This window comes from Mixophyes fleayi, chromosome 3 (genome assembly GCF_038048845.1).
Source record: "Mixophyes fleayi isolate aMixFle1 chromosome 3, aMixFle1.hap1, whole genome shotgun sequence".
Lineage (NCBI taxonomy): Eukaryota > Metazoa > Chordata > Amphibia > Anura > Limnodynastidae > Mixophyes > Mixophyes fleayi.
In genome coordinates, this window is record NC_134404.1 from 299,474,333 (window position 1) to 299,491,558 (window position 17,226).

General features: G+C 36.7%; 1 protein-coding gene across 1 annotated transcript in view; it reads left to right on the top strand.

Moving 5' to 3' along the window:
• Positions 1–6,436: 6,436 nt before the first annotated feature.
• LOC142143251 (protocadherin-11 X-linked-like) overlaps positions 6,437–17,226 on the top strand; it is a 22,631-nt gene continuing 11,841 nt past the window's right edge. The window contains exons 1-7 of the mRNA XM_075200964.1: positions 6,437–6,513; positions 8,279–8,389; positions 9,097–9,210; positions 11,097–11,187; positions 12,958–13,070; positions 16,678–16,851; positions 16,949–17,071. Of these exons, the coding sequence (XP_075057065.1) occupies positions 8,387–8,389; positions 9,097–9,210; positions 11,097–11,187; positions 12,958–13,070; positions 16,678–16,851; positions 16,949–17,071 (618 nt within the window). The 5' untranslated portion in view covers positions 6,437–6,513; positions 8,279–8,386. The remainder of the gene's footprint in view (positions 6,514–8,278; positions 8,390–9,096; positions 9,211–11,096; positions 11,188–12,957; positions 13,071–16,677; positions 16,852–16,948; positions 17,072–17,226) is intronic.

The window sequence follows — 17,226 nt, forward strand, 5'->3', positions numbered from 1 at the left end:
TGTGCGCAGCCGGACATCACAGTGATGTCAGCAAATTGGAAATTTAATCTCCCCCATATGGTATATGCTAAATAAAATGTCCTTTAGGTGAAACATATCAGGTCATCTTTAATGTGAATTTAGAAGTATCGTTCTGAAGTTCTTTTGTATTTCACTGAACACATAACACTATTATACTTCCATGTCAGTAGATGATATTGGACAACTATCAAGCTTACCTATAAATGCCACTCTTCATTTACAAAGAAATCCTAGAACAAAGGATTTGGACTATATATATGATCTTCTATTTAATAACACAACAGTCGGAAGCAAGAAATCACTAAAAGCAGATGAACTGGTAACTTGTTGCTCCTTTTTGTTTTATTAAGAATTAGGCCAGTGCCTGAATCAGAAATATAATCATTACTGTTATATGCTTTGACATCTATATAGCGATGTAATCCTAAAACTAAAAGCAGTGCCCCAGTCATGAAGGGAAATGTAATCTGGAGCCAAAGCAGGAAGGTAATGTGAGTAGTCATGTGAAATTGTAAATAGTGGGGTCATTTAATTGAGGGTGAGGCTAGTGTGATAATGAACAGACAGGAAAGGTTCCTAGTTTTAATAACATTTTTATAAACGGGCGCGTTCCATGTATTTGTCAATACATAGGGAATAAGAACCAGGGGCAGGATTTACTAAGCTGCGGGTTTGAAAAAGTGAGGATGTTGCCTATAGCAACCAATCAGATTCTAGCTTTCATTTATTTAGTGCTTTCTACAAAATGACAGCTAGAATCTGATTGGTTGCTATAGGCAACATCCCCACTTTTTCAAACCCGCAGCTTAGTAAATCTAGCCCCAGGTCTGGTTTAACACCCTAGTAGCAGAAAAAACTATTATGGTTTCACCTTGACCCACACTGGGACGATGTCACCACCAACTGATTGTGGCACTAAATTATCTTACATTTCGGAATTTTAGCAACTTATTTTAAGTTGCTTTATATTGTGTTAAATAAGCACACAAATATGGTCAACAGCAAGAATGCAGAAGCTGAAGTGTGTTTAGCCTAGGTACAATGGGCACGATTCATTAAGGAGTTAAGCAAGAATAAGAGTAACTTTGAACCTAGGCAAAACCATGTTACAATGCAAGGGGTGCAAATGAGTTTATTATTTTGCACATAAGGAAAATACTGACTGTTTTTCATGTAGGATACAAATACTTGATCGCTTTATTTTTACACTGACATGATCTAGGATATACTCTACCCCAATTATAAATCTGTCCTCACATTTTAAATTTACCTCCCCCTCCCATACAACATGATTTTGCCAAAGTTACTTATTTTTGTTTGCTTTACTTTCCTTAATGAATCAGGCCCAATAAGTCTATAGATTCAGTGTAAAAGTAATATAAAGTGTGCACAGGGCACAGGTATTGTTTTGTCTAACACTATATGCACATGTTATGGCAGTCTACAGGGCTCATGTGCAGTTAAACACAATGTGGCCTGAACATACATGTAAAATGTGGGCTGCAAAAATTGTGATCTTACATGGTAATGTTGAGTTGCATTTATCTGGATCCAAGTCTACCTCAATCGCATTTAAGGGAACATGCCCCTGGCTCGACCAGAAGTCGTAAGTGTAAAATGTGAACAAATCTGCATACAGATGTATGCTTATTTGGCACACATTCATGTTACAGAAATGTGTATTTTACACAAAAAAAACAGACATATGTCTTAGTTTACATGAGGCCCTATGTGTTTAGAAATTTTAGCCAATATATACTTATTGCCATACATCAACTCATGGCAACAACTATTTGACAGTTACTATAACCATTGAAAGCCCTAGTGTAACAAATCATAAAGCATGTATGTGTAGTGAGCCATTTAATAACCTAAAAGGAGGGTAACATTGGCAAACTGTGTGACCACTATTAGACTCCCTTGTAATTACAGAGTGGTATGGGAATCCACTAACATGGCTAATACTCTGGGCTCACCAATGTGTTAATGCACCCCTGGCAGAGCATACATAGTATGCCGGAATGTCTCATCTGTGGGTCTGACCAATCACAGTGTACTGTATATAAGTGCAGTTCAGATCTAATTATTATGACTGTTATTAAACATAAAAACTGGTAATTTGATAGTACTGAACATGTTATAATTTGCTTAGTAAGTAATGTAAAACACTTTACATGACTTGACATTACATTATATTACATTACACTTGACTGGTTGACCGGTATAATAAAATCCACTAATACAATCTTGTGGGAGAAAGCCATTGGATGTCTAGCATTGTAAAGCTGAGGGCACAAGTGAAAGACAGTCAGTAAAATCCCAAGAAGCACATTGCTCAGCTGGGTAGGTTAATATATTTGTTGATTAATGATAGTTGTACTTGTAACTGGCATGTTAAGGGGAGGGTGCACACTAACCAACTGAATCCACCCACACAGTGGTCCCTTTTTTCCGTTTGTAGATTGAGGAGAGGAAAGGTTGGTGCTGGCTCACTAGGGATCATTGATACTCATGAGAAAAACACTTGGGTGTCAGCACATAGCAGGACAGGCAGGAATGTGACAAAAGGACATGTCCTTTTTTTTTCACATTTGTTTGAGTTATGTACAGATATCCATGTGCTTGGGCAGTACTTTCCTTACAATTATCAATGATCCCTAATGTGGCAAATTTTGTCCATTGACCAGAAGAAAATAAAATGCTCCATAACTGTATTAAAATCACTTGTGTCTATTGAAGGCCAAGCGGTTTCCCCGGTCCCAATAGAGAACTTACTTTGGCTAGATTTGGTCTAGGCTGTCCACAGCTGCAGCTCTGCCTAACGTTAGAGACTCCTTAGCGAGCTGGGATAAGATGGTTAGGGTGATTCACGACTATCCCCTTCCCTCCTCCCATCTCTCTTTTCTTGCATGACGACTTTAATTCCCGACCTATGTCTGGGTCCTTGGATCTCCCGAGTTGTCACTAAGGTCTCAAACCTCTTTGAGCAGGGTATCTTGGTCCCGTTTTCCTCTCTCCAGGAACGCTACCAAATCTTTACTGCAGACTTCTACAAATACCTTCAAGTACGTCATTGGATCCAGTAGCAGCATTCCTGGCCATACCCACCACCCCCCCCCCCCCCCCCCTGCCGCTTGTGAAGCGGTTGATATACTCATGTTCCCACGCTGGGGACATATCCGCTTCGTAACAATGTCTCTTGACAGCCCCCGAGCATTGCAAATTGCAGGCTCAAGTGCAATGGGAAACTGATATCGGTGAGCCCCTGAGTGATGAGGACTGTTACCATGTTTTCAAAAAAATTTTTCACCATGTCGAAATGTATTAATCACTCAGAAATGCTCATTAAAATTATCCATAGATTATACTACACCCCTGTTAAATTACATAAAATCTGGCTATGGGTTTCTTAGCTCTGTTGGAGGGAGTGCGGGGAAGCCGGTTCTGGTCCTGCCCCAAAATTAGATTTCTATGGGACGAAGTCTTTGGACTAATACGACAAGTAACTTCGTTGTCTATTACACTGCATCCATCTTTGGCCCTTCTCCAACTCTATCCACCAGATATCCCGGCTAACCACCGTTATGTCACGGGACACATATTAATTGCTGCTAGAGCGGCCATCGCTCAAGACTGGAAGAGCACGGCTCTCCCACCTCTCTCCAAAATTATAGCAAAAACTCGGCATAGCTTTCTGATGGAAACTATAGGCTTCAAATATTCCACTTCACCCTCTTCTCCCTTCTTCACTTGGTCTGATTACTATGCTACCCATAGCCCATAGGACTGCACTCTCGCCTTCTGGGTCCAACTAGGATAGAACTATCTCTTATTGACCACTCTTCTATAGGGGTCTATTGCGTACCCCATCTGGCTACCTACTTATAGCAGCTCTAGGAGTAGTCTCCATCCCTTATACCCCCCCATACTTTCCCCACTCTTATCCTTTAGCTTGTACTATACCCCTGTCTCTGTTCTTTTGCATTGATATGTTTTAGGATGTGTTAACAATACCTTATGCTTTTAAATGCCACCTGACCTTTGATTGTTCATACATACTTTAGGTATATTTACTCTGTCATATCTCACTTGTGTTATTTTTTGTTCTTTTTCTTTGGAAAATCTAATAAAAACCTTTTTGAGTTAAACAAAAGTGCCTATGTACACACAGTCTTTTATTGCTTAATATTTGGCAACCACATGTTTTTTGCTCTAGGCTTGTTTAAAAGATATCCACTTCTGTATTGGATGATTGCAATCCAATCAGATCTGTGTGCAAATTTGCTACATACATGGAAGCCCAAATTACTCGGATCCAATCAACTATGATCAGAAGTCAATGGAAGTTGGCCCCACACACTACCCTATTACCCTAATTACCCTACTGCTATTTATGGCCAATGACCTCACACTTGTGCCTATAAGAAGTATTGGTCAAAATGATTTTCCTGCTGAAAATCTGATTGGATTTTTAATTTCTGGGATGGTGCCACAGACAATGATTGTGAATCACCCAAGTTGATCAATCATTGATTGATCAGCTTGGTTGAATTGTCTAACCAAAATGTTACTGTGTGTGGGAAGCTTTACTCTTAGCAGTAGGTTTATTCTGCAGATATTGTTAGAATGTATACCTGTAATGAACTGGCTTAGGATTCAATAAAAGTAAAAGATCAATATGTGTAGTATGATTTTGGATTTGTGTTTATGTATTTGAAACCATGACAACAAATTACCTTTTTTTTTTTTCTAAATCTAAAGTACACCCGGAATCTAAGGAACAATGACAACCAGCATAATGGGCCTATATTTGTTCAGTACAGTTATAATCTTTCCATACTAGAGGTAAGTCATGGCTGAAAAAAGCATGTTTGTAACCGGTGTTGAGATAAATGCCAGCCGAACTGTTTCAATGAAAAGTTTTAATTTAAATGAAAATTATGTTCAATAGTCATCAAAAATTTTTTTTTTAATTATTTATTATAATCTAGCTTTGCTCCTCCATTCAATATACTACTGTATGTGTGTTATTTATTACAGCCTACCCTTTCAATAGTCACCAATAGCAGAACTAACATCCGTAAGCTGTAGAACAACAAAGTAATATTGTATTTTTTTGATGTAATAAAACACAATTTTGTAGATATGTTATTTTTGCATTTAACCCATTGCACAAAACAAGATTGCATGTGTAACAGATAAAAATGTCACAGAAAGAAGGTACAGTCCATGGTGAGTATCCTGGCTAATGTAATAAATAAGTCACAATTCATGAGAGTGTTACAGTTCAATATCTGAAGATACAAAACTACTATATATTAGAGATGTTCACTGACCCCCGTGTTCTGGTTTTGGCTTTGGCAAAACAGCCCTTGCGTGTTTTGGTTTTGGATCCCGATTTTTCATTTTATTGCTAAAATCACATATTTTTTGCTTCCCCCCCCCCCCCCCTACATTTTTAACTTCAATAACACTAATTTCAAGTCATTTGCAGTCACCACCTGACAGGTCACAATATTATTTTCATACACTTTCAAACAAAGACTGCAGCGACCTGGCTGGATGCTAAGCGACAGAGCAATGACTCAAACACACGGCAGTTCCTAGCACATCTAGGAAACATTGCCACACAGCAGTGTCAGTAAAGAGAAGTGGTGCAATTAGCAATGGAGCAATGGAGCTCTCCTCTTTATATATTACCTATATAACACAGTACAATGTGACTGCAGATTTAGAAGACCAAGCCTGCCAGACCTGTTATTTCTATTTCAGCAATGACAATTAGCAATGGAGCTCTTCTGAATGTCACTGGAGGCTTTGAAGAACACTGCCACCCCTGCTCTTTCTATTCTACCTATGATGCTGCCCAACTGCACTAGAGACTGCCAAGAACTGTGCTACCCCTTCTGTGTCCCTCTGTGACATGGCGCTGGATTGCTGTGGAGGGCGGTACTTATAGAATCTGAAGCTTGAGAGATCCGACGATGTAACAATGACGTTTCGTCTCGTGTTCAATTCCAAGGGCGTGTGAAAGTACTGAGCCAGCTCGGCTTGGTACTCGGATCTGCTAAGTTCGGGTGTGTTCGGTTCTTGGAGAACCGAGCCTGAGCATCTCTACTATATATTACAATAGAACTAACCATTCCAAACAATTGCACACATGTCAGTAACTACAAAGCAAACTGTCTGGTAGTATATTTAAATATGTATAGAGGTTTCCTTTGAAACAACTTGGGTAAAAATAAATAGCAGTACCATATGTTAATGTGCTGTATCTCTTTGCCCATCTATCATTTTCCAAAGACAGACCTACAGCAGGCAAATAGATAGGGCTGTTGTAATGGTACATACAGCAAATGGGGCATCCTTAATACTTGAGTATGAATTTCCATAATATTTATATTTTCTTTACAGACATGCGAAGTAAATAGCACAATACTAAAAGTAGAGGCAAGAGACAAAAATGCATCTCTCATTAAGTACAGTCTATGGGTAAGTTTATAGATTAAACCAATATGGATTTAGTATTGTTAATTGGACACATTAATACAGCTTATTTGAATAATTTGCTAATCCTGCCTTCTGGTGTAAATTTGCAGAAAACCGTAGCAACCAATCAGAAATTAGCTTTTATCTACAATATAACACTGCCTTTTTAATTTGTGCAAATGCTTCTATTTATCTGCCAAGTGCATTATAAAAGTATGGTCATTGAAACTGCCCCCAGTTGTACCTACTTTTGTAGGTTTATGGATCCACCTGAAAATGCTTATGATGGAAACTGTAAAATCATCAGTTCAAAATGCAGCCTACTACTATGTTAGGACCACCCCCTTCATTCATTTTAACTATTTCATGTTTCTCGTAAATCCTGCTTGATTTATGTTCTTGTATGTCTTAAATTAATTTATTAAAGTGAGGAGGCATCATTACTATTTTATCATGTGTCACTTCTAAAGTGTTTGAATGTTTTAGAAAGGTACCTATCTGGAAAGTGCAGATGGAAGGTGCAAAGTGCATCCTACCACCGATAAAGTGTAAAATTCAGTGCATTGTAGCACATTATATCACAAACACTTAGTAAAGGAGGTGTATTAAAAGCAAATGTCTAATTTACTATTATGGTATAGTGCAAATTTTCACCCACATGCAATGTTAGTAACTAACGGTCAATGCACATGAAACTGAGGTGTCAGCATTGTGTCATTGGACAGCACCCAACTGGATGATCACAGCACCAGTCCTTACCCCTTTGAAAGTTGCCTAGATAGTGATGCAGGGAATAATACATTTGTTAATTGCTTCTAATTTCCATCGCTACTTTGCTATGCTGCGTATTACCAGCAAAATAAATTGCATAGGGTTAAATCTGTCTTGTATCCTGTTGTACTCAGATCTGCTCTGCAGCTCTGTCTTCCTCTGTGAGATAATTGGAAGACTCCACTATTTAAACCCTCACCTGTCATACACTCATTGGGAGTGATAGTGTTGGACATGCTAGCTTCCTGGTTCCTATACCTATGTTCTATTTGTTCCTGACATTGCATATGTAGTTCCTGGCTCTGCGTTCATTTATATCTTGAAACCAGGATTGCAACATACAGTCTGCATGTTTCTAGTATTGCTTATATTTGTCTCCTGGTTTCTGCTCTGCATTTACACGCTATTCATATATAGCTCTACTTAGAATCCCCAGGCACGGACTGGGTAAATATCTATTGCTCGCTTGTGGCGCTTCACAGTGATTACTGGACTGTCTGTAAAACTGCACCATCATTGCTTTGGAGACATTGTTTAGTATCTTGCATTGCCTTAGACTGTATAAACCGGCACCATCATTTCTTCAGAGATATTGTTTATTTATATATGTTGCGGCAAAAGACTGTTATACTACTGCATGATTCCTGCATCACATTGTGGCTAATTACTCATCCCTGCATTACCTCAGAGTTTTTCCTGTCTGCTCTTGAAACAGCAATAAACTCCATAACCTTTATTTACACATCATAACCTCATTACGCCTGTGATTTCCTAACAATAGGGCAATACTTCTGAGCTATTAGTGAACCTGTTTTCCTACTTGACAGTTGAGTAAACTATTATTTTCAGCTGGGTTCTTGTAACATTCATGTCTTGAAGTCTGCCCTGTTGGTCATCTGTGGGTAAAAAATCTTTTCACCATTATAATCAACCTTGCTTGTATTTTATTAGCAGAGAATTAGATGATGCTGAAAATATTTCCTTCCCTGTTATATAGGGACCAAACAGTGACTATTTATATATTAACCAACTGAGTGGAGTGATAACACTGGCCAAGGTTTTGGAATACAACAGAATTAAAAAATACTCCGTAACAGTGAACGCTATGGTAAGGCCCCAAAAAATTACTTTTAAAATTACATTTTTCAGCAATGGTTTTTATTAAAATTTTCCAATTAAAAGCGTACAGAAAACAAAAATGAAAAGTAGGGAACATATGGAGGAGGGGTTTCAGGGAGGGAGTAATGGGGGAGTACTTAGTGGGGAAGGTACACATCAACACAATCAATAGATAATGTACAATCAGATATGAGTAAGTAAAAAACAGTCTGAAATATACAATCAGGGACTCCTACAGTGAGGTGACATTCAGAGAAATTGAAATTATATTTTATTTATTTTTATATTTATTTTTTTTCCTCACTGTTTTTCACTGATTTAATCATTTGGACTTACTACATCTGTTATGGGTGTGGTGGAGGTTGTGGCCATGGGGAGGGGACAAAAGGGGCAAACCCAGGGCCTATGCATAATAATAAAAATAATTCTATTAATACAAATGAAATTCTAATAATACATATTTTCATATAACTTCTCATAAAGCTGTGATCATGCTTCTAAAGGTATGAGTCCTTACAAACTCTGTAATAGTCTATGTGGCAGATTAGATACAAATAGCAAATCAGGGAATGATGAAGCAAACTGGGAAGGTTCTGATAACATATCATATGTATTTCTTATGTATTCTGTTATGTACTTATGTTTCTTTTTCACAAATTTATATTTTTTATAATTAAATATATTGAACTATTATAGGACCCAAAAGGCTATTACAGCACTGTGCCGGTGCATCTAGACATAAAAGATGTGGATACAATGAACCCTCATTTTATTTTTCCTATGTACAATGCTTCAATTTCAGAAAATCAAGTAAGTTAAACTTTACTCATCAAATTAAATCCTTATATTATTTTGCTTGGCAAAAAAAGTAAATAATTTTCTAGCACTAATAATACTAGCAAAAAAAATATTTGGTTTCTGATTTAGCATAATAATGGTATCGAAGAAATGCAACATATCTATCTATCTATCTTGAGACTTATCTGCACTTTCCAAGCAGCAGTAGACATTATTGTTTTGTTTTGGGTTTTTTTAAATAGCAAATTAAGTATCTTTTAAGTATGCTTAATTTTTCTTACCTGTCCTTCTACAAATGATTTCCTCCTTTTAAAAATCTCTCTGGAGAGTAGACAAGTATGGTTGCTGGTAACACACACACACACACACACACATTCACAGCTCTCAACATGTCATATGATTGCAGATGGGGAGAAGGAGGGGGGCAGTTTTATAGTGCAGACTGAGCTGAGAGGGGTGTTCCAAAGTCTCTCTGCCATGTGACTGTGGTTGCCATGGTAGTCAAACGACACTGTGCAAAAAATAAATTAATAGCAGACTGTAGAAACAAACCAAGCAAAAATGGTAATTACCAATATTCTTCACAGTGATTTGTTGAAAAAAAACCAAATACCTAATTTTTTCATGTGATTCTTTCTTTAAAGACAAATACTCCCCAAGCAATATCAGTTTTATTAGACACTTAGGGAATCACCTGACACAAGATGGATAAGGAGGAGCTACAATAAGGGCTTGGCCACAAAAACATTTTCTCAAAAAAAGACTATACAGTATTATCTGCCACAAGTATTTCATGCAATGGAAAGACATTAAAAAAAAGTGGGGTGTGACCATGTTAGAAACAAACAGACATTGACCCTCTGAGCTCACCACAACATTATTTATACTATTACAACTACTTCAAGATGTACTCTGTATTAAAGATAATTCACATTGTATTTTGAATTAAAAACAGGTAATGTAGATCCACTATTTACCAGTTCCAAAAGCAGAGTACAGAGGACTTGCATGCTCAGAAGATTACTGTGGGATAGTCTATGCAAATAACATATTAAATTGCATTCACAATTTTTGTTTACTATGGCAAGAAAAATAATTACTATTTTGGAGTATTTTGTTGTTGTTTTTTGTTTGTTTAGAAAACACTTGAAGAATTATTGTTACAATATTAAATAAAAAATGTCGGATTTTATCAGCTCACATTTCTCATGTTAAAGACGAACATTTTAATATTAACCATAAAACAAACTATTATTATGGTGATTATAAAGACATGCTTGACTTAAGAAAAGAGCTATGACCAAGACATAAAAAATACCTACATTTGTAAGTTCTATATTAAAACCAAAAGTTTTCTTTTACAACTATTTTAGAACTGACATTTTTGTGCTTTTGGCCCATTATGCTATAAGAAAGCTATTACAGTATTTTATTTACAGTAAACGTTGTGTTGGTTCCTTTTAGACCTCATACCCACTGGAGTTAAACTGTGAGCTTTCAGAACAGCAAGTAATTGTTTAAAACGTCAGCATACTGACTCAAGTATTTACTTGTGTTTTGGTGTGTCACATTAGTTTTGCATTAAGGTTTTCAAACAATTCCTGCTTCATTCAAAGAATCTAACACTAGTTTAATGCACTGAGTTCAATTGTATGATATCCAATAGTATGTGGAAAGCAAGTAAAAAAAATAGTTAACAACTGCGTGAGAAGCACACTTGAGTTTGACATGCACTTTAGCTTGCATTTGAATTTGCCTTTCTAAATGCTAATCAAACACCAGTGCGGGCCTGAACTTAAGCCCATCCTAACCCTACTGACTTTGTATAAGTTACAGTAAAATACATCCAGTATAGTTGTTCGATTGTTTTGTAATTTTTGACACTGTGTTATTTCCAGAGAGGTAATCTATCTACTCATCCCGAGGAAATAAAAGCCATTGATGGAGATATTGGCATTAATGAAACAATCTACTACTATATAAGCAATGGTGAGTATTGTCAGCGAGAGATGGCAAACCCTGGTCTATAGCTGTTGCCTATCAATTTACAAGTCTCATTCTGCAGTATAGTTATCAGTTTCCCAGTCTGACCACAGTGGTTGTGCAGCCAAGAGACAAATAGAGACAGCTCCAGTCATCTACAAAAACCCTATCCCAGAGCTGCCCTCACATTGGCTGCTTTTACTAGATTCCAGCTTCTGAATTATGAGAATATGTAGTGTGTCAACGACACAGGAATAGTGTTTCAGGGCAGATATGTTAGTCCCAGGTTTCTGACCTACGTGTTTTAAAAAACCCAGGGAGATTGTTTTGTATAGGAGCTTCCCAAAAGAGTGTGTTAAGCTTTAGGAAAAAGCTGGTAAGGGTCCCTGGGGTGTAATTGGAGATAGAAGGGTGGGCTCCCTTTACAAGTCCCAGGGTGGGTATTCTGTTTTTCCAGTTTGACAGCAAACTCATTAATGGTAGCACCTGTAAGGTGTGTTTTAAAAGGATGTTAGTTTGGTCAGTGTGAATATCGTCTCTGCCTGGGGAAAGGGACTGCAGGGTCTCTATATGAGATAGCCTGATATCTATTGTTAGTAATCTATATGTGCTGGAACTTCTTATGTTTTTGTTTAGTTTGATAGTCAGAAATGACATGTGTTTAGTTAGTGCTGGACAGGCAAGGTGTTTATTTTGAAGTTTTCTTTAGTTTTTCTGCTTAATAAAACTGGCTGAGGCCAGTTGTACCAAAACCTTGGACTTGTGTGACTTCTCTGCTGCTGTACACTACCATCTACCCCAGGAGATGTCACCTGTTCCCCTAACCCGGTTACAGTAGTAGCTACTCTTATAAACTATTAAAGGACATTTAAATACCAATGACACATATTCTACTATTAGACCATATCTAGAAGTTAATAAACATCACATATATTCACTTTTGTTGATCTTAAGGCTGGGGTAGTGACTTGCAAACACGTCTTACATATGTTTTTTAGAAAGTGGATGATAATTATTAATTGATCAGTTAAACAGTCATATTTTCTCTACTCTCTAAGGGGCATATTCAATTGTCTGCGGAAGCGCTGAAAATCTTACGCTCCGCGCACTATTACCATTATTACTGTAATAGTGCGTGGAAAAACCCGCTGTTACAGCAGTTTTGTCGCTGGATTTCAGCTCGCAGCTCCCTGTGCCGCGAGTAGTAGTTTTAACGTCGCGGAAACCGGCGACAATCGAATATGCCCCTAAAATGTACTAACTGGTCTAAATATATCAATTTTGATCCCTGTGTTAAACTGATCCTCAGTGTACAAAGGTTTTTGAATCAAACATATGATGAACCATGAACACAACATGCAACCTTTTCAATGAGTTGTCATCTAGTTGTTGAGCATTCACAGACATTTTTCTCTAGTATGATCCTGGAAAAATGAGGGTCAGAGGGACTGTAAGATCCTTTTATAAGGCTTTAGATAAATTACATGCATTGCGATTGGCCTGATTCTCCAGATGAGCAAATGTCAAGCAAATCAGGACTGAAATGAATTTTGAAAGTTTATTGACTATGAATAAAATTGAATTAATTCGCCATCTGCAAATCTTTGAAACTCTTTGTCCAAAACAATTTGCCCATCTCTAATCCTGAACGAATATTGTGTCTTAAACACCAATTGGGAAACACTGATTTAAAATATTATTTTATCGTTAAAAACTTATAGAAATGTAATCATTGAAATCATCAGCAAACGTGTCATATTTAATATTCTATTGCAGTGTATCCTCAAGAGTTCAGAAATGTTATTTCCATTAACCATTCAGATGGAGTTATTTCCCTTAACCGTGAAATGGACAGAGAATCTGTCTCTCTCATCACAGTGCAAATTAAGGTATTTGTTGCTTTTCCTGAAAAGTAAATAATCTGTAAATATAAAAAAAATATTTATCAGCTCAGAACAGGGGATGGCTGGCAAATTTCAGCCCGGGGGGCAGGTCATGTCTCAGCAGCCTATTTTAAAGAGAAAAAAATTGCAGGTGGTCCTGTGACTCAGCCCAAGGTAGCACGCCATGGGACCAGCCTGGGCGCAGATGCCTCCCTGCCCCCCAGTCCAGCCTGCCCCTGGCTCAGAACCATATTCAGGATGTAGTTGTGTTGGCAGCAGATGATTCTCTCTGCAGAGTCCGTTTGGGTCAACCCAGACAGGACTGCTTGTTAATAAATATAACAGCAGCACTTGCACTTGATTGTGATTTAAAATTTCTTGCTATAGAGAAGTTAACCCTTCACTTCCTCTGTCAGATCTTTCTCTCATTAGCTGCTCACAGACTATGGACAGATAGACATGGCCACTTTAGTGAGGGTATACAGGCACAATTTATATGTCTAACTTTCAATATTCATCTCCTTTGAGATCTTCAAATACGTTAGCAGCCAAATTAAATTTTGCCCCTACAGAAGTTTTGGAGTTGAAGATGATGATTGTTGCATCTAGTCCTATACTAGATTTAGGCGTATCTTAAAATAGAAGGTAGGTTATCTTCCGCACTTGAGAATTCCAAAATAATTTAACCCAAATACAAAATAATGGGGCCTTACATATCCTAAATAATAAATTGTTACAATAAAAGCTACTGAGGGTGCTACTTCCTGTAGTATAAATTCATAATGTGCTGAGAAAATAAAATAAAAAAAGAGATACTAACTGGGGAAGACAACTCATATGCAATAGAATGGCGAATTTTGTAGGATTAGTACCATTTCAAAACCCTCTTTTAATGTATCATATTGCTCTTGGACATGAAATGAACAAAATAAACACACATAAAAACAAACTGTTTATTAATATAAGTTAAAACTGTTATTAGCAAAAAGCAAAATATTTAAAATAATAAAACATTATATAAGCATTTTAGAAATATATATTTGGAATGGTGGTCTTTTGGGTTTCACTGAACACCTAGATAGAATGAAACAAATGGTATGACCAATGATTTCACTGAAAAACATGAAATGATTAATCATCCTTTTTTGGAACATATGGGACTGGTTTACTATTATAAATCAATTCTCTAGAATTATTGAATAAAACACTAATAAAGATCCTTCTGCAGGTCGGTATACATGTTACAGAATCTTTGTTAATGACGTTCCCTGCAAGAACAACTTAACAAATCCCTTATTGGCACAGATCAGTGCCAATCATTATGATTTAATGCTCATTGGCTGAAGTTTGTTTAAATAACCAGCCCGGATTAGAAACAGGTTGCGTCATAGAAGAAGTGTATAGCGAAACGTATGTTAGGTTTTAGCTAGTGGGCGTCAGTTGGGTTAGCTCAGATAGTAAAGCTCTGACATTCTCAGAAGTATTTAGATTTATCTAGCCCTTAGTCCGATAAACATGATTATTTTTATAGACTCAGCTCAGAATATAAAGCTCTGATTGTTTTAGGAGCGTTCAGATTTTTCTCCAGCTCTTAATCTGTCCAATACCATCAGTTTTACAAGTTTAGCCTATTCAGGCGCCACCTTAGAAAGCATGTATGGCACCGACAGCTTGAGTTAGGCAGTACAAACCATTCGGTTATGTAGATCTTTGTGATTAGATTCGTCTATTTAAGGATAGACCTTCTGTAAACGCTATCTTAGGCAATATGTTCGCCAGTAACAGCTTGATTGAGATTATCAGATGAATCTAATATAAATAGCACAGAGGATCTCGGCAATGCAGATTTCCTTGACTAGACTTATTCACATTATCATGTTTTATCTATTAGAAAATTCATCTGCTCTCAAATTCTTTTGATGTATTTTCAATTGCTTATGGATATTGGAATTAATCATCATATGCTATTAGTAACCCGCAATTTATAGAGGACCTAATATTGTTAGATTAACTAATCTTTAAATCCTGAATTTTCAAACAAGGAACGTTAGGAACGTTTTCCTGGTCCCAGTATAGAAAATCCTGTTAATAGATCCACTTGGTTCTACATTAGTGCATAAAGCCGCACACAGACGGGACTGATTATTCGTATCAGACCTTGTTGTTCAGTATGCTGAGAATCTAGTTCCATAAGCATTATTGCCGATCTGTCTATATTAACATAGACCTTTAAGCCATATCAGATACGAATAAGTAACTGTTCTATTAGTACTGATCACAGAGTACATTTTTGGGAGCTGGATATTGTCTCTCTTGTTCCTGATATCCTCCAGTGGAACTAATAATATCAGCCTGATAGTTTGCATGTTTTCCCTGTGTTTGTGTGGGTTTCCTCGGGGTGCTTTGGTTTCCTCCCACACTCCGAAAAAACATATTGGTAGGTTAATTGGCTGTTTACAAATTGACCCTAGTCTGTCTGTGTGTATGTTAGGGAATTTAGACTGTAAGCTCCAATGGGGCAGGGACTGATGTAAGTGAGTTCTCTGTACAGCGCTGCAGAGTTTGTGGCGCTATATAAATAAACGGTGAAGATGATGATGATATATTGTTGCGATTGATTTGCAAAATGTTACCATTTGAATAAATGAACATTCACGAGAGCAGTATTAACTCACAACATCATAGCTGAGAGATTAAGTTTAAAAAGTGGTTTTGAGACCTTTATAAATTACAGTTTGTGAACTGACTAGTTATACTGTTAACACTTAATACTAGTAATAGCTGAATGTGTTTTGCACCATACTACTTGTCGATATTACATCAGTCCTGAGTAAGAGCCTTATAAATAGGATACCTAACATATATATATATATAATATATATTTCTGAGCTTCTTACTCACTCCACTAATTTTTAAATATTTTGCTTTTTACTAATAACATTTTTAATCTATATTAATAAAAAGTTTATTTTGTTCATTTCATGTCCAAGAGCAATATGATACATTAGAAGAGGGTTTTGAAATGGTACTAATCCTACAAAATTCAAAATTCTATTGCATATATGACGTGTGCCTTCCCCAGTTAGTATCTCTTTTTTTTCTTTTCTTTTCTTTGCTCAGCACATATTTTAAAATGACTGCAATTTAAAATACATATTTGGAAACACAAATATGGAGACACAAACATGCATCTTTACTTTCAACTCTAAACTGGGTCCCAGGAACACAACCAACTATGGTCTATAAAGTAATCAGGACATTGTCGGTTTGCTCAATGATTAATGATCTCTATTTTCACAGTTATTCAAGCTACAGTGACTGCAGTATAAGCTAAACGTACCACAAACACAAAACAATGCCTATGTGTAAAATATATATTTTACAGAAGATTAACCCCTTACCTGACTTCATAGCATAGAACTGGTCATACATCATATCAGTCTTACGTCAAGTGGCAGTAGTCCCAGCATATCCAGCCTTTGTCTTAGCGTTGTAATTTTATTTAATACATTTTATACTTATGGACCCTCACAACCAGCATTGTCAGACAGGTACAAGTTGTCATAACACTCTGTAGAACATAACTAAATAATATTTATATAATTCTACTTAGGCTGTTCAACAAGACAATCCGCTTAAAAGTGTTGATTCAGTAGTGCTGATAACCATTCTGGATGAAAATGACAACCCTCCCAAGTTTTCTCAATCCATCTATGAGTCTTATATAGCTGAGGACTCACCAATTGGGTCAAATGTTCTTGTGCTTACAGCCAGTGACAAAGACAAGGTATGATATTTGTCTACAGTATCTCTTCATGCTCTTCTCGTGTATGTCTCCATTGTGATAATCTTGTGTCATGTGTGGATTTTTTTTAATTTTAAAGGATGGAATATCCAAAGGTTATTTTAGCACTAATAACACAATGTTCAAAGTTGACAAAACGGGAATAATGTACTTCATTCATGGTGAGCTGGACAGAGAATTTACACCTGAAATGACCGTCAAGGTAAATTATGTCTTTGTAATAATAATTGTTTATTTAAAAACAGGATTTCTTAAGTTGATTAAATTGTTCTCCATGTTGCATAGTGGTTACAAGTTAAAATAAAAGGTGCCAATTTCTTTCTTTTAATACAATGTTTTAATGATGTTTTTTTGTTT